The sequence below is a fragment of the Haliotis rufescens genome, unplaced genomic scaffold (genome assembly GCF_023055435.1).
Source record: "Haliotis rufescens isolate VD_foot unplaced genomic scaffold, xgHalRufe1.0.p SCAF_12, whole genome shotgun sequence".
Lineage (NCBI taxonomy): Eukaryota > Metazoa > Mollusca > Gastropoda > Lepetellida > Haliotidae > Haliotis > Haliotis rufescens.
The window spans coordinates 7,462,896-7,481,696 of NW_025963802.1; the positions used below are offsets into that span (position 1 = coordinate 7,462,896).

Here is an 18,801-nt window from a genome sequence, read left to right on the forward strand (position 1 = left end):
CGATATTGAATGATGACCATCAAAAGACTTTTTTTTTGTGCCACGGCAGGAAACAAAATGCCTGATCACATGAAAACATAAGACAGAACCGTTTTATGGGTTCTATAGGTAGTTGTGTAAGTATACTGAACCAAATTAAAAACCTCACAATCCTAAAATTTTAACATTTTGACCAGTTATCATTGTGGGCCCTTATTGTGTATTTAAACAGTAATGGACACGTATTGTCTTCAGATAACACCCGTTTTTGTGCAGGTGAATCGATCAAAATCATGTGCACAGCACTATAGTGGCAAAAGTGGTTTTTCACGTGCAACTGGTCACGTAGCCATAATACCGCACGTGTTTTCAGACATACATGTTAGCAGTCATTACAAAAAAAGAAAAACACAAGAAAACAAAAGTCTTTACAGCCATTTGTCATGCCACGCCTTTCAAATGTGCAACGTGAACGTGCCATCGGCATGTTGCAGACGGGAACGTCCGTAGCTGAAGTCGCAAGGACGATGGGTTGTAGTCGACGGACTGTTTATGATTTACAGACGCGTCTACAGCAAACGGGTACCACCGCTGATCGCTCCCGGCCAGGTCGACCACGTGTGACGTCACATGCAGAGGATCGTCAGATTGCTTTACGTCACCTCCGTAACCGATTTTTGACGGCTACATCAACCAGAAATGAACTGTTTAGGGGTAGACTGAGTGCGCAAACTGTTCGAAACCTTCTGAGAACTGTTCACCTTCAAGCACGACGGCCATACTACGGGCCGATTCTGACTCAATTACACAGACGTCAAAGTCACATGGACCCGGTTTGATCCTCAGAATGCGGGAGTCAACGTCATGGACTGGCCGTCAAGGTCTCCCGACCTCAATCCCATCGAACACGTCTGGGATGCTCTTGGCAGAAGTCTGCGCACTCTCCAGAGCCAACCACAGAATTTGCAAGATCTTGGCACCATTTTGCAGCAACAATGGCGTCGTCTTCCCAATCATGTGTTCACAAGCATCACAAGGTCCATGCGGAGGCGTTGTGTGGCAGTTGTCAACGCACATGGTGGCCATACACGCTACTGAACTTGTGTGCCATCAGATTCTCGTGCTTGGGACTTATGATTTAAACTGTTGATGTTATTACCGAATACCGTAGGTGCTTGGAACAAAGTATGCATGGTTACCACCGTTAATTAAAATCATTCTTTGGACATTAATGATCAAAAATTACCTTCTCTGATACATTTGTCCGTTGTATATCATATATGGGATTACTTTTACAAATGTGAAGTTTTTAATTTGACTCAGTATATATATTTTTGTGACGTTTTTCATTTATTCACATCAATAATTATTGCATATATATAAATATAAATACATTGGCCACCGTCTTTCAGTTATGTTAAAAATGAACGTTGCGGTATCCTAATGTTTGAAACAAACAGCAATAATTAGTAAAGTGTCCCTTCAGCGTTAGAAACTGGCACTAGTCCTATAGTCCTTGCCAAACTGTCCTATAGTTAAGGTATCATAAGGACAAGTAGAAATTTGCCCTTTTTAAGGATTTTGCTGTATATGTTATCATAATAAGGACTAATGGACGAAAACTATTAGTTTCCACCGCTGCCCTTATTCAAGTTTGGTATAATATACGATTGTTTCCATGTTAACCATAACTTTGCAACCTTTTACATTAACTAATTGTTTTACGAAATATTTAGTTTCATATTGTTAGTACTTGAAACACTACAATCTGATAACAAAATTTACATATTAATTGAAGTATGTTTCATTTAATACATTTTCAATTTATTTTGGCGACAAGCAAATATGCCAAACGAAATGTTACCATAGCTGAGGTCTGGTGTTGCCATACTGATAAAGGACACCACGTGACAGCTGTTGTAGAAATGGTAGGACAATCGGACGAAGAATGCCATCCATGTAACGATGTCCAGTGACCTGCCCATAAATTCCTCCCCACAACATAACACACCAAACGGTACGACCTCTTGAACGCAACATGCCTCCGTTCGTTCTCCCCTTCGGGGTAAACACGCTGTCGTCCATCAGCTCTGAACAGACAGAACCAGCCGCCAGTTTAATAAAATAAAGTCAAAGACTTTGCCAGTGTAAACAGTATTTTTACAACCAAGTTTTTTTCAATCAGTGATGCAAAGGAACCCACGAACAAACGTACGCGTCAGATAGATTTCATTTTTTTTTATAGATTTACTATTGACATGCTTTTGAAATTTAATGTTGAACATCACAGTTTTTGACAAGCGACAGTAACGTATGCTTGAGATTGAACATTCCTTCACATTTTGTTCTCAAGAGAACGAAATGAATGCATGTGGTGTCACGTGTTTCTGACAGTCAGTCTGAGCTCAAAACTGACATGTTCTCCCATATATCAAAGCTGTGTGATGTGAGGCAAACAATGGCGGCCTCAATGTACAGAATTATTGAGGACAATTTAATGCGGAATTAACACACCAAGTCTGAGCGGAAATATATTTCGGATTCGTTCAATTACTGAAAGAGGTTAATCCTTTTATTTAAAAAAAAGTAGGCCGAGACACATTGTATGTTTTATATTGATATTTTGTTGCATACTAACTGTTCAATGCATCTGTGTACATTAACTATTGACGAATTCGACAAATTGATTTATTATCTGTGTTTATCTGTGCACTCACTTCTGACCATGGGTAAAATGTTTAATGAAGCGAGTGAATGTTGTTTTACATCGCAGGCACCATTATTCCGTGGGTGTGGGTGTGGGGGGTGTGTGTGTGGGGGGAGGGGGGGGGGGGGGGGAGGGGGGAGGGGGGGGGGGAGGGGGGGGGGGGGGGGGTCCGGGCCCCCGCCTCTTTGAAAACCAAATGTAGACAACCCTCTCACTGAGAGAGGATTTTGTTACTGTATGATTTGTAAATGTATGATTTGCCGGGTGGGTTGGAACAGGATGAAAACAGCCACAGAGAGAGCGAGAGAGAGAGAGAGAGAGAGAGAGAGAGAGAGAGAGAGAGAGAGATCTATAATATCGACTTGTGATTGACAAATCCTGTCATATAACACCTACCGAATCTTCACACACAGATATACTATTTAAAAATAACCCGATCCTTTCGTGTAGTTAATCTGCCCTGCCGTCTTTTGAGTAGTATATCTACCACTGTAAGATCTAACGTACCCATGACAATAGTGTATTGTGTGTGAAAATCAGCATTCCCAATTTGGAATTATGTGATTTCTATAGGAACCCTCCCCGCAAATAGGTTTGATAATTCTTCTCGTTGCCTTTATTCACCTTTTTATGAAATATTAACAAAACAATTGTGAGAAGTGTTGGTCATTGTATAAAATTCGTTTATGAATGTTGGTAAACTCTCTTTTACGTTTTGTTAATATTAAACCTACCCTTAAGAATGTGTATTTTGGTAATAGCCCCTAATTGTATCCTATCAGGAATGAAAGTCAGGAACTTGAGTATTGTTCATCTATGTTCCCTTTAAATTAATGACCAGTATCGGGCAAAATGGATCATACTTGTAAGTGCAACGTTAGGAAGTCGTTGTCATTGAAATAGAAGGTCCATTTTGACGGTTTTCGTAAAATGTATAAGAGGTTAGATGAATAATCGCATGGCCCTTTACAAAGTTTGAAGTGTTCGTCAAAATGATAACACACAGTACTGTGTGAAACGCTGTAATATTAAAGAGAAGGTATAATATTTCTAAAGACCATCTGCCTTTAAAACATGTGTTCGACAAAAACGGAAAGAGAGCAGAAAAGAAACTTAAGGGAGCAATCTCTCCCATCTAATCCATCTGCAAATCAAAGGAAACAAGCACCTGCAGGGGCCAACAAGTTGGGTAAATATTAGGAGACATCTGATTGGCTCGTCTAATGTTCATTTAGCCAATCAACACGCACCTCTCATGGCTTTGCCTGCTACAGCTCTAAACATGGACGATCGAGGCAGATTTTTGACTGACATTTGTGATTATCGCAATATGTCTGGTCACTGAAGGCACCGCAGACAGATATCAGCAGGTAGGTTGACATTGGAGCAGTTTATTTCGAATGAAAAATTACAGTCAAGGCGCGAGAAGACGTTTTGATCAGGGCCGAAAGTCTTACAACCCATTGTTTCCCTTGCAATTTATGCAGCTCGTCAAAGTGGACTACGTCTCCTAATTTCGTGACAGTACATGGAATATCCTTTGCTTCCCCTCTTATTAACGATTTTCAATAATTTGATGTTTCCTTTGATGTATCTGATAAGTACTGTGCACGAACATGATAAATTATTATTTTGTGTAATGAATATTATGACCTGTTTCGAAATACTTTTCTACTGAATTCTTACAAGAATGCTCATGATTTTGCAGTCTCAAATCAGTCTTGTTTCCAAGTACGACAATTTTAATGATTAATTTAAGCTCTTTTAATAAATGTACTGACATAGTTATGAGATTTTTTTTGTAGGTAATGAAACAAAAATGTTGACTACAAGAATTGTGTGTACTAACACTGTAATTTGGTCTGGTAGAGTTTTTCAGTGTAATAATAATAAAGCATTGAACAGTAAACACTTTTAATAATGTAGTCCTTCATGACCAAAAGCGCAATTACCCTGAAGTTAAGGTATCGATAATTCAATATGACGACAGAAATAACTCAACTTTTACATCCTACCGCATTACTGTAAAGTCAAATAATTGAACCTGTTTATTCATGTGATTATTTTGTGTAATATGACACTTCTCATAGATAAAGCAAACAGTACTGATTTATGGTGAAACATGTTGTCTGCTTGTGTATTAATCACTATCAGTGGTCTGTCAATGTATCATGTGAGTCTTGAGTAATTATTTAAATACCCTATGGGAATGTAATTGCTGTGAACTGTGTATACAGTGAAAGGTGATTAAAGCTGTCAACCCCCCACCCCTTACTGGGCCTGAGGGTGTTGAGTGTGTATTATATTGGTTCTGCTTCAATTACCACAGGAGAGAAGTTAATTATTCCTAACTACTTTACCTATGCTTGTTCTTTACAGGTTTAAATTACATTTGGTTTTATCTAAGGTTCTCCAGTTTGTCATTGTTAAAACACTTCTGAATGAAAATTATTTAAAAAATTGGAGAGATTCCAAAGCAAGTTCATCTCGAGGCCATTATTATATTATGTATAGAGATACCTCCCTTGGAGCAATATTTACTGTTATTACCGTCTAACCTACATATTTGTCTTAAGAGCTTAAGAACTTTTAATCACGGGTTACCTGTTGAAACTGGCTTATTGTTAAATGTTATTAAAAGAAGAGAGAAAATATACATTGTGAAGGAATGCAATTGGTGATAAAATGCATTTGTTTTTGTTTGATGTCCCAATTTGTTATATGTTTAATTGTTAAAAATCTGTTGTTACTGCTTCCTACTGTATTTGTCCCATTTTAAATATTGTCCTATGGATTCCAATGCTGCTTGACTTGCTTACTATGATTCTTTGTCTATTTGCACCATACCTCTGTACTCTAGGCTTTTGGCAGTGGGGTAAACATCTTACTCTTAGGTTTGCATTTGGGTTTTCTGCCCTCATTAACTGGCACACCTTAGTGGACCCCCAATAATTACTTTTAAGGGTCCTTGCAAGCAATATGAGGGTCCTATAAAGTAATGATATGGTGTTGTGTAGGTACATCTTGATAATTACTTTAGAGCCTGGAATGAATCAATGAGCATGTGGACAGTGGTCATTATTGATGGATGAAATAACAGACACATCACTGCTCTTGATGCACTGTAGGTACAATGAATATTATTGTGCATCCTCCAGGATGCAGTATATATTTTTTCTGCATGTATCATGTGTCCATGAAGACAGGGTTGATTGATAAGTTTTAAATTTATTTTTTCTTTCAATACAACTTTTTGGTATAGGTGCTAAGACCTTTTTCAAGAAAGATATTGAAACGTCGCATTGAATAAATATAGACCTCCATAAATCAACCCTATTTTCATTGATCAGCATGGGAAATTGGCACTAGTCCTGCAGTCCTTGTCAAACTGCCCAATAGTTAAGGTATTATAAGGACTACTAGAAATTTGCCCCTTTTAAATGATTTACTATATGTTATCATTATGAGGACTAGTGGACTAAAAACTGTTAGATTCTATCACTGTTGGTACTACAGCTCCTAAATACCACTTTAAGATATTATTGTTTATCCTTTACTTTCATTACAGGGAAGTTGTCGAAATAATGGAAAAAAAATCTTCTTCTTTTCTTTCAATGTGGCATTTTGGTATAGCTGAGACATTTTTCAAGCAAAATACTGAAAAGTTGCATGGATTAACAAGGACATCCATAAGTCAACCCCATATTCATTGATACTACAACTTCTTAAAGCCACTTTGAGATATTATAGTTTATCCTTTACTTTCATTGCAGTATATGTTCCGTGATCAGCGTTAAAAATTGGCACTAGTCCTATAGTCCTTGCCAAACTGCCCAATAGTAATGGTATCATTTTTGAAGGGATTTACTCTGTGCAGTATCATTATATTATTGATACTAAAGCTTCTAAATACCGCTTTGAGATATTATAGTTTATCTTTTATTTTCATTGCAGAGAAGTTGTCGAAATGATGGAAAAAAAAATCCGACTGAAGACAGTCAATGAACACATCACATGTAGTTTGTGCAGGGGGTATCTGATTGATGCTACGACAATCACAGAATGTCTTCACACATGTAAGTATGTCGTCCAATCACTTGCGGTTTTTTTAAGAAATAAACAATGAGTGGTTTATTCTCCCTGCAGTGTTATATTGTAGGATGACCATGAGTCGTTTATTTCTTATATGAGATATCAACATTATGTACAGCCTCTTTAGGGATGATGATAAATTGTACAAGCTTTGAAAGTATTAACCCCTACTTAAATAATGATGACTCCCTCAAAAGAATCCGACCTCCGCAGCGTCGGACAAGTCCATTTTATGCACAGGTGGGTATTTCCCACAAATTTTCACAATCCTCATGTCAATTACCTGTACCTTTTCTCCCAGTACCGATTGTCATATCTACCTGCTTTTGGATGCGATCATTCGGCCATCACATTTATCTGCATTGCCCTGCTACATTTATGGGAAACAACTCACTAGACACTCCCTCTCAAAAATAACATTGTCAAACATACGACATCATCAAGTTGTGAGCGCATGTGTGAATCTCCAGAAATGACGTCATGATAGACAATGTTTTATCGTGAAATAAACCACACTTTGTTCTTCATTGTTCTTTGCGATTTATCACATAGGTATCTTATATTTACAAGTAATTAAATGTAAGATCCCATTATGACATGTTGTAAACAGTTAACACTGTGGGGACATTGCTGCATAATTGGAAGTACATGTATGCATCTAATGTACATGTTATGCATGTACAGATTGAAACACGTGAAGATTTGGGTTAGAATAGGTCTTCAGCAACCCATGCTTACTGTAAAAGGTGATAGTGCTTGTTGTAAGAGGCGTCTAACGGGATCGGGTGGTCAGGCTCGCTGACTTGGTTGATGCGTGTCATCGTATCCCAATTACGGTTGAATTGATGCATATGAAATCAATCTCTGGATTTTCTGGTCCAGAATGTGTTTACAGACTGCTTTAATATTGCAGGAATATTGCTGAGTGCGGCGTTAAACAACCAACCAATCTGTGACTGGTTTACCTTGTTTGGACAGTAATACTGCTGACACAAGTTACTCACTCACATGTAAACTTAGTATTTTGACTTCTTTTTGAAAGTTCAATGTCAATGACCACAGAAAAAGATTTGTCTCCATGGCTGTCATAACGTAAATGTGATTGTTTCAGTTTGCAAGAGCTGCCTGGTGCGGTACCTGGAGGAGAACAACACCTGCCCAGACTGCAGGCTTGTCATCCACCAGAGCTATCCACTCAACTACATCAGGTACATATGGGCATTTATGTCTCGTATTCTCGTATGCAGTAGTTGTGTAATGATACCACTTCACGGTCTGGTATCCCGATACGAGGCCCACGATACAACACAGCAATTTACAACCCCTGTATCACAATTTCATTACATTACAAGTTATATTGGTGTTAAACATGAATAATAACAGACTCAACATGCTAAATGAAACAAAGACATATTCTTAAGTATTTCCATTCACAGTGCTCTCTAGCCTATATGTTTCTGCCATACAATATCCCATCTTCGATTTCTGAAATTTATAAACAGATGATTCAGGGTTGTTGTTTGCGTACTGTAGGACTTAGGATACGAATCATATCTCACCCATAGTATCTGGATATGTATCAGGTCGCGTCCACCATGTATCGTTACACCTCTAGTATCGTTACACCTTATGAGACACCTGTTTTAGAACAGCCATATTGATAGTGATTTGTTGTGAGAGGTATGATGTCATCATGCCGATGTAACAGTGCACCTGTTAACATTGGGCTCATGTGAAGTACTGTACACTTGTAAGAACAGTCTGTCATACTTTCAGAATTTTGTTGCCCCTGTCATAATGAAAAGGAAGAGTGAAATAGTGTACACTATAAATTGACAAACATTCAGATTTTGCGAATAGGTTTCAAAGTTTCATTACAGTTTGAGTTAAAACCTGCAAGAATCGCGTCAAGAACTATGCGCCAAAACACGTCTGCTCATGCATGCAACAGCAAGGGTATTAGAGTTGGGTTCATTGGCCTGGATATAATATCATTGGATTTTTCAGACATATATGATGGGGATTCGACTAGCAACATGAATACGATTCTGTTGGCTAAACTCACATTCAGCTGATACACTGCTGACTGGAACAGTTAAGACTATGGCTGCTAAAACAGCGAAGTCTGGGTTTGCTCTAAACCTGTAGTAATATGCCCAGCGACAGTAGTTTTGAAACTACTTAAACAACCCTTAGCAGTGGTTATCTCTGTGATGTGATTATCTTGTCAACTAATCGCAGATAGCCTCTTTTGACCCACCATTTTAACATATATGTCAAGTATGCATTCGGAAAATCTCACTTCTTTACGACAGTGAATATGAAGTTGGTCATAAAGATCACTACAGAAAATTGACACGCCAACTTTTGAAACAGAGTGGTTTAATGTTTACAGAGGTTCACACGATATGATGTGCATTTTTCAATGAAAATTTCTACCAGAGACAGGTAACATCATCCCTCAAATGTACCAGTCCCAGACATATTTTACCGGTCAATATCCGGTATATTCTGGAGAACGGAAACACTTGTTACACATATTAGACACTGTTGAGTTATGACTCACACTATTAACCACTGGCTTGTCTGGTACTTGTACAACTACGTTACACATATTACACACAGCTGTCACAGTTCTACTGGAGATCATTTAATGCTCGACCTGACACGGTTTAACAATCCTCCTTAGATTTCATCAAACAAAGAATGTGTTTGAATTTCAGCTTCGACAGAACAATGCAGGACATTGTGTACAAGCTGGTCCCAAACCTTCAAGAGAGTGAGTTCACATGATTTGAATTTTAACACCTGTGTATTTTTTGTTTCATATTTACATTGTTAATACTGGACATTCTGCTCCATTTGGTGATCATGTGACAAAGGACACACTAAAGAACATCATCGATAGGTGTTTCATGGTATATATGACGTCTACATCCTGATTACCAGCTGGTTACTGACAGAGAATGGGCGTCAAGCAGGGTGATGGAGACCATTTTGTAAGGATAGTGTGTCATGTCACATGATCAGCAACAGTTACAATCATGGAAGGTCTGCAGACCAGAATATGGCCTATTGTAAGAATGTCAAGAAACTGCCTCTGTGATCATACATTATGTCTTATAAATGCGAGGGGCACGAGTGGCCCATTCGTCTAAGGCACCACGATTCGCTGAGTTGCATCCCTTTGATACGCCAGAAACCTATGATTGTGGATTCGAATCCTGGTTCGCCCCGATTATGTTTCTAGGTGTGTCAGCACCATGCCCGTGCTTGTGGGTTTTACTGAAGTGGAAAATGTCTGAGACCTGCATCACTTTGGGCTTTCCTCCCACATTAAGTTGACTCACCGTGATATAACTGGAATACTGTTTAAAGCGGCGTAAACCCAACTCACTCACTCACTCTTATTAATGCAACAATGGTTTGTTTATGATAACAAAGCATTGGAATATATTTGCTTTATCTGTTCCGATCTATTTTTATAGTTATATGATAAATACATGAAGTTTAGTTTTAGAGAGTACTGTTAATAGACACTTTCATATTGAGATATCTTTGACATAGAAATGACATGTTCTCATCATCGTGCTTGTTGCATGCAAATACTTGCCACACTTAATCATGATAATAATCAAATAGACCAAAGGGAGGCATCGGCACAAATTTTGAAAGTCGTTGCATTGGAGTCATTTGTTTTATATTTTCAGCATTGTATGTGTCTCAGGGAGTTGAGGAGTATTGATTGGTTTGGTTGCTTTTCAGAGGAGATGAAAAGACAGAACGACTTCTACAAGAAGATGGGAAAGGCTCCTCCCAACTCTACACCAGGTAATCCATCTTTCAGAACTGAAGCAAAAGAGAAAAATACATTTTCCCCCTCTGAATTGATGTTCTATAGATACAATCAGGGTACCTGTGAAGATCCGGGTTAGAATTGGTCTTCAGCAACCCATGCTTGTTGTAAGATGCGACTGACGGGATCAGGTGGTCAGGCTCGTTGGCTTGGTTGATGCTTGTCATCGGATACAAATTGCGTGAATCAGTGCTCATGATGTCAATCACAGGATTGTCTGGTCAAGACTTGATTATTTACAGACCGCTGTCATATAGCTGAAATATTGCTGAGTGCGGCGTTAAACAACAAACAAACAAACAAACAATCAGGGGTTTATCGGAAATAAGATCCTGCTTCCTTAACTTCAGGAAAACATAAAAGACTTATGCATAATTCTATGGATGTTCTGCGGGTACAATTCTTCCAAATAATGAAATCCTTTGGGGATTCTGGGTGAGAATAGGTCCCCAGTATCCCATGCTTTTCGTATGAGCCAACTTGTCAACTAGGCCACTCACTCACTCACTCACTCTCACTCAACCACTCACTCAATACACTCAACCATTCAACCACTCACTCAACCACTTTCTCAGTCATTCACTCAACCACTCTCTCACTCAACCACTCACTCAATACACTCAACCATTCAACCACTCATTCAACCACTCACTCATTCAACCACCCACTCACATCTTGTTTTCAAAACTTCCAGTAGGAAATTGTGAAGAAAACCAAGAACCTGAGAAGAGTCAGACCCTGCCTCCACCGGACGAGGACCAGGACTGTCACCGTAGCGACGAGCAGGTCAACATCTGCCTGGAGTGTAAGGGCAACCACATGAAGAACCTCAAGAGGAAGTACATCCGCATCTCATCCCAGGCTACCATCACTCATCTCAAGAAGTTCATCGCGCTCAAAGTCTACCATGCACGGGAGAGATACAAGGATGTGAGTTGATATTTCCGTCCCCCTGTTCACCCTGTCTGATGGTTAGAGGGCAATCCAAGTGAATTTGTTTATTGCAATTTTGTTGCGAAAACCAATTGTCCCAGATATATAAAGTAAAAAAAGTATAATATTTGTAGAAAGTATTTTAATGTCCAAGTAAAAGTGATGAAATCACACGCTCCTTTATTGGATTCCAAAAATAGACTATTTGGGGGAGTTGCCAAAGCTACCAGTGCAGCGCTGCATAACTAATGTTTTCATTTGCTGATATATGGCCAAGCAGATACAAAGCCGTCAATGTCAAAGTGTTGCTCTTTCTGTTAATCCTACAAAAATAACATTGCTTGTGTTGTTGAGTGTAAAACAACCTTTGATCTTGACATTGTGATTAATTGAAATAACTTTATACAGAGCTCCAGTTAAGCTTTTGGTGTTGTGGGTATTTTACCCATGCATTTTAAAATCATTGGGTATCAGTAATTCTATCTGGGTATTCAAATTTCTGTTACCCACTAGTTTTTACACATGTGGGTATTTAAGTTAAATATTTAAAAACTCCATTCATCTAGTCCCTGCAAACTGGTGTCGTGTGGGTTCGAGAGCTTTATAGGACTAAAAATTACCACGATACTTCCACAAGAAAGTGTGATGGCAAATGATCATGATGTAACTGTCATCGTGGGGTTTGGCAAGGTTGACGGAATGCTCGTTTATAATTTCAAAATAAGTTGCTGATTTGCGAATCGAATATGCAGGGTTACTTCACAATATTTTGATGATACACACAAGTTTTATTTTTGTAACGTATCTGTAATGTTCGTTGCGTATTTGATACACTTGGATTTTATTTTACTGCATATTTCTGCATTTCTGATGCGTATTTTACGCAGATACACAGCTTATCTGAAGCTCTGTTTATATCTGTAACAAGCTTTTTATCACTAACAATGGTGAGTTTGTACTTGTCCAGCAGCTGTCCAAAGGATAATCCCCATGGTGTTTGTTTAAGCATACATTCAGCATTTGTTCACATTAAAATATAAACAATTGATAAAAAGAATGAGCACTGTATTAAATATTGTCTTATTTGTTTAATGTCACATTGAACAATTCCATTTACATAATTCACAGTCCAGATGTGAAACAGCATTGTGATAATCGTTCACTGGTTTCTGGTTGGCAAGATGTTGTCTCTTCTCCTCTCATGGGCATAGTCTAGGTTTCAATTCTTCTTCTTGGGTGGCATCGAACTACCTGGATTCTGATCCCAGTAGTATGCTGCACAACCTGCAGCATCTCAATGAATTTGTACATATTTGGATGCCACCCCTTGAGATGTGGCGTCGTCTCACTGCCCAGAGACATATAATTGTGCTTCATGACAAAGTCCTGAACTTGTATCTGGCAAAAAACAAGTGTGGATCCCTCTTAGAATTGGGAATAAAGTGTAAACCTGCGCATTTGTCACAGTGGAATAGTTTCTTGTCTGTAATTCCTTTTATAGCCCAAATTGTACTGAATGGTTAATATGTTCACTCACTCATTGATATATTTGGCGAAGAAAAATAAAAGTCTTAGTTCTCAGGCACCACCTGCATCATCATAAAGTTTTGTTTTTATTTCCATTTTGAAAACAATATAAAAATCCTAATACTTGAACACAAAATGCAAACAAAAACGAAACGTGCAATGAACTTTATGATGATGTTGGCAGTGCCTGAGTACCAAGGCCATTATTATTTTTTTTAGCCTTTTAAACGTTTTCACTCAGTACAGTGTATGTGAATTGAGTTCACAAATTAGTTGTGTCATTATGTTTTTGTGAGATATTCACCATTACTTGTCTTATATGAGAGGCCCCCCTTCATCCCCTATTGTCTTAACCATCTGTGCTCGGGTGAATTTGTACTTATAACTTTAGGTGCAGGTCAAGTTGAAAGATCCCCCTTGAACCAACAGGCACACTGCATGGACACCACCCTCCCCTTACTGAAGGATAATTTTTGTTCGGGGGACAATTTCGCATGTTGTTTGTTTTTAACATTATTTCCGATTTTCAAATGTAACTTTGGTCAAGCATTTGTAATTATGTATGCCATAAAGTATTAAGGTCTGCCAAGTTGCTATGTTGACTTTACTTGCCCTTAAAAGGGGCGGTGGTTAAAGCATTCGCTTGTCACACCAAAGCTTAGGTTTGATTCCCCTATTTTGAGTTACATGGAAAATAGTTTGACACTGATGATTGTTCCATTGATTGCAGGTTGATATATTGTGCAATGAAGAATTACTTGGAAAAGATCACACGTTAAAATTTGTATCGGTCACGAGATGGAGATCAAAAGTAAGTAGACACCATTTATTACACACTGTTCTCTTCTTGTACTTGGGGAGCGGTTTGGTAGCCTAGTGGTTTAAGCGTTCGCTCATCACGCCGAAGACGTGGGTTCGATTCCCGACATGGGTACAATGTGTGAAGCCCATTTCTGGTGTCCCCTGCCGTGATATTGCTGGAATATTGCTAAAAGCGGCGTAAAACCATACTCACTCATTCACTCACTCACTCTTGTACTGGTCCTTTAGACAACTACATGTGTGTGGCTTTATCCACACCAGGAAGTGAGTACCTAAAATAGGTCTTCAGCAACCCATGCTTGCCGTAAAAGGCGACTATGCTTGTCGTAAGAGGCAACTAACGGGATCAGGTGGTCAGGCTCGCTGACTTGGTTGAAGCATGTCATCGATCCCAATGTGTCGATCGATGCTTATGATATCAATTACTGGATTGTCTGGTCCAAACTCGATTATTTACAGACCGCCGTCATATGGTTGGAATATTGCTGAGTGCGGCGTTAAACAACGAACCAACCAACCAATCTAAATTTGCTATTCAGAGTTGTGGCTCGTAGGTGTGCCTATATTGAAGCATGTCAACATACCTTGATAAAGTGTATTTTTGCTCATGATATCAACACTTGGTTGTTGAGTCCAGGCTTGTTTATTTTCCGTCATAAGGCTGAAATATTGTTGAGTGGCGTAGAACAAACCTCATTTATTCACAAATTTTCAGGATGTTATTTCTTTGAAAGTGTGTCAGTGTACCTCAATGAAGTGGATTGTAGCTCATTGTGATGATGATATCATCACTGATTCGTCTGGTCCAAGCTAGTTTGTTTACAGGCTGCCACCGTTTAGCTGAAGGATTGCTGAGTGTGGCGTTAAACAACCAAAGGTCATGTATTCACAAAGTGTCAGGTTGTGACGTGTTTGTTGCAGGATGCCCCCCTCACTCTACACTACCGACAGAGAATGACTGAGTTATGACTATGTGACTGGGAGGAACGGCCTCACGTTTGACCTGCAGCGAACTCGGCGGCTGATCCTACAAACTGGGGTGTTTCTTCCAGCGTTGCAAAGACTATAGCTTTATCACATCACCTCCTGACTCACTAACCAAAGCCAGGTGGCTCGGAGGAGGAGCGCAGCCTCACTGGTCCTCATGTTCCCCTGATTCAACCATCAACTCACAACTGACGAGGAGATTCATGGAAAATAACATTGGATTAACTCTCTGGATTGTGAGGGATAGACAATGTGCTTGCTCAGCATTCAGGTGACCCAGAATGCTTGGAAGGATGTGATTTGTGAAGCCATTTTTTTTATGCCCGACTGTCTTATTAATGAAAAGCTGCTGAGCTGGATAAAATTATCTCTTCCCACCGTATCTCTGATCAAGGAAGGATTTATGACTATTGGCATTAAAAAAATAAGTTTTAGTGTACTATGGCATCAACATTCTTGACTAATCCAGAAGTGTATTGTCAAAGATATCTCCCTTGATTTAGATCAGAATTGAAGTGGAGTGCTCTCCCCTTGATCCATAAAACCTGACGATTCCGATCGGTGAGTGCATCCACAAGAATCCGCAGTCATAGTGGTTGTTCATCCGGGTTCAGCAGTTGTTAACCCTTCTAATGTCAAATATCCAGAAAATGTTTTATATTTCTCCTGCTTTCTGGGCACAGAAGGATCATAAGTGAACATGATCGTAAGTGAACACAATGAACATGGAAGAGTTCAGGGGATCATATTGGCCTTTGTGGCTGTTTCATTTAACCATGACAGTATCACTGTTGACTATTCCATAAAGACGTGTACCTGGCAGATACGGACATCAGTGGTTGCTGGATGCTGATCACTGGATCGTGTGGCCTACATGGTGACAACATGTTGATTGATTGTGATCTCGTGATATGGTGGCCAAATAATGAGGAGCAAACAGAACCAAAACGAATCAGTGAATATTGTGCCAGTGTAGATAGATGTATTGACATTGTTAGCTCAGACTTGGTATTTCTGTGAGAGTGACTGTCTGTTCACGGCCAGGGAAGGACCACACTGTGTAAGAAAGAACCTTGTTTAAACATATCCTGCTATACTGGACACCACATGATGATCAACGGGCTAAAGAGAATTCTACGTTCTTCATCTTAAATCAAAATTTTCCACATACAAACATTTCTGCATGCTAAACAGAAAATTAACCCACAGGCACTTATCATTAACTCAATGCCTTAGAAGTAATTTTGTTTGTGCCCAAATTTGCATAACAGACTGGTTTTAAGAAACTAGTGCTGTTTTCACAGAACAATCATAGTGCTAAGAGGATCGTAACTCCCAATTTATTAACATAGACTTATGACATTCATAACGCAAAGATGATCATAACTCCCATACTTTATCACATACTTATGACAATCATAGCGCTAAGATGATCAAAACTCCCATTCTTTGTCACAGACTTATGACAATCATAGCGCTAAGATGATCATAACTCCCATTCTTTGTCACAGACTTATGACAATCATAGCGCTAAGATGATCATAAGTCCCATTCTTTAAGGTGGATCTTTACAAAACAGCCGATCCATGCAGATTATCAAGGTTCTTTTCCAGGTGGGTTGGGTTTACACAGCTGATGGCACATAAAGGAATTAACCAGTGTCATCATGTTCTTGGTAACAGAGTTGGCACATTACAAAAGGCTATGGAAGTACTGTTACCGCTGTGGTGTTAGCAGCTAGTGTGGTGGTGTTCTGTGGAAGCCGACCGACCAGAGGCACCAAGAGTCTATCTCTGTCAAAGGAGTCCTATCACACAGATACAGAAATGATGGACCAGGAGGTGGTCCTGAACGCTGTGCCACTTCACAGCATGTTAAAAAACATAAGTCAGCATGACCTCCAACCAGCTGGGTGACACAAGTGGAGAAACGAGACTTGTAGGTCCTTAAAGGAAACCAGTGTTGTAAAACAATCCAAGTGATATCCCATATCTACGCTCAACCATTGCCAAGACAGTCGAACACATAGTCCTCAATCAAGAGACACTCATTAGTCATATATCATTGTATATGTGGCATATCTATTCACCAAGTCAACCAGTAGATTCTGTTTTCAGGACTTGTCTATGTCATGTATTCATGTACAGTTTACATTTTGTTCATTACTTCTCCATGTTAAACTGGCCATAGCCAATGGCCAGGACCTGGTTGTATCAAACCTTTGTTCACTGATGGTTCATTGCCTTCTTATTGTTTCATGAGTTAATGTTGGCATTAAAATGGGTTGGACAAGGGTGGCATTAAACTTATCATTAACTAAGTATGAAGATTTCATTAAAGTATAAGTTAAATATTGTATTCTTTCCTTATGTTCCGACAATTCCTTTTAAGCAAATAAACACTTTCTCCTTTATATCTGTGAGAATAGGTCTTCAGCAAAAGGCCGTAAAAGGCAACTACACTTTTCGTAAGAGGTGACTAATGGGATCGGGTGGTCAGGCTCGCTGACTTGGTTGATGCATGGCATCATATCCCATTTGCAGGGATCGATGCTCATGATATCAATCACTGGATTGTCTGGTTCAGACTTGATTATTTACAGACCGCCATCATATAGCTGGAATATTGCTGAATGCGGCATTAAACAAGAAACAATCAATCCTATCTGCGAAAGTTTGGTAAGACGTAATAGCCAAATGCATCTTTTCTGATGTTCATTTTGTGATGTACTTTGTGTCTTGAGGTTTCTTTCTTCTTATTTTTTCATTTTTTTTTTTTTTTTAAAAGAAGTTACTGTCACTCTAGTAATACAAACATACTGCATATTTCAAGTGTGCATAAACTATTAAAGTTTATATATCATATATTGCAGTGCAGGAAAGTACATGGTCTCAAACATTAAAATCTTAAGTACCATATATTGCAGTGCAGGTAAGTACATGGTCTCAAACATTAAAGTCTTAAGTACAAAACTAAAATTAAAATGAAAGCTACTCATTTTCGAAAAGTTTATGATAGAGCATCCAAGCACCATAGAATTTTTGCTGATTACCTGTCTTGAAAGCAATATCTTTTTCAATGTTGTATTGTGAAAAAAGCTTCCTTTTTATAAACATGAAAAAAAGGTTTTGTATTTTGGAATTTGCATCTAATAATATAGAATTTTAAGTAAAAGTAAATCGAACACTTTCTGTTTTTTATGTTCTCTTTAACTCCAAAAAGTATCATTTCTGCACAAAATGTCATATTATGAACAGTGTCTTGAGGTTTCAATGCAAAACGCAAAGTTTTGTATCGGACGCCTGCATTTTATCAGTGTATTGGCACGTATTGGGCATGTTAATATACGGATGGGGTCATTAAGAGTTTGATCCAACCAGGTTTAATGGCACATTAGTTAGTAGAGGATTGATGACAAGTTGACATGTCATTGAAGTTTGATACAACTAGGTCTTGGTTGTTATCCTGAAAACATCATTCGATCATAGCAACCCTAATTCAACCATTATTGGCAGCCTCTAAACAATGCAAACAGATAGGTAAGATTGTTCATGTAGTTGTATGTACTGTTTGACGACACTGATGAATTGTCTGTGGCATTAATTATTGTTGCACTTATTTACTTATTTATGGGGTAGATAACAGTGTCTAGTTTATAGTAGTGTCAGGCAATATATTCTTTTTACACCAGGAATAGAGGGCACAGGTGGCTCAGTTGTCTGTCGCTGTCCAGAGTTGCGTCCCCTGGGTATACCTGTAACCTATTATTGTGGGTTTGAATCCCAGTTTGCCCTGATTATGTTTCTAGGTCTGTCAGCAACATACCTGTGCTCGGTGGTTTCACCAAAATGGTAAACATCTGAGGCCTACATCACTTCAGGGTTTCCTCCCACATTAA

The 18,801-nt window shown here is 38.8% G+C and overlaps 1 protein-coding gene across 1 annotated transcript; it reads left to right on the forward strand.

Annotated features, from left to right (window-relative positions):
- Positions 1-3,956: 3,956 nt before the first annotated feature.
- LOC124141228 (polycomb group RING finger protein 3-like) lies at positions 3,957-18,285 on the forward strand. The gene is made up of 8 exons (XM_046509167.2): positions 3,957-4,056; positions 6,641-6,762; positions 7,890-7,986; positions 9,502-9,557; positions 10,544-10,609; positions 11,329-11,564; positions 13,825-13,905; positions 14,838-18,285. Exons 2-8 carry the CDS (start codon positions 6,654-6,656, stop codon positions 14,883-14,885), a joined length of 693 nt encoding a protein of 230 aa, XP_046365123.1. The 5' UTR covers positions 3,957-4,056; positions 6,641-6,653; the 3' UTR covers positions 14,886-18,285.
- Positions 18,286-18,801: the final 516 nt, after the last annotated feature.

Excerpts from the sequence above, each read along its gene's own strand:
- LOC124141228 (XM_046509167.2), top strand. The coding sequence starts at position 6,654 with ATGATGGAAAAAAAAATCCGACTGAAGACAGTCAATGAACACATCACA. Across the intron at positions 7,987-9,501 it reads TATCCACTCAACTACATCAG|CTTCGACAGAACAATGCAGG; the intron begins GTACATATGGGC and ends TTTGAATTTCAG. Across the intron at positions 13,906-14,837 it reads TCACGAGATGGAGATCAAAA|GATGCCCCCCTCACTCTACA; the intron begins GTAAGTAGACAC and ends TGTTTGTTGCAG.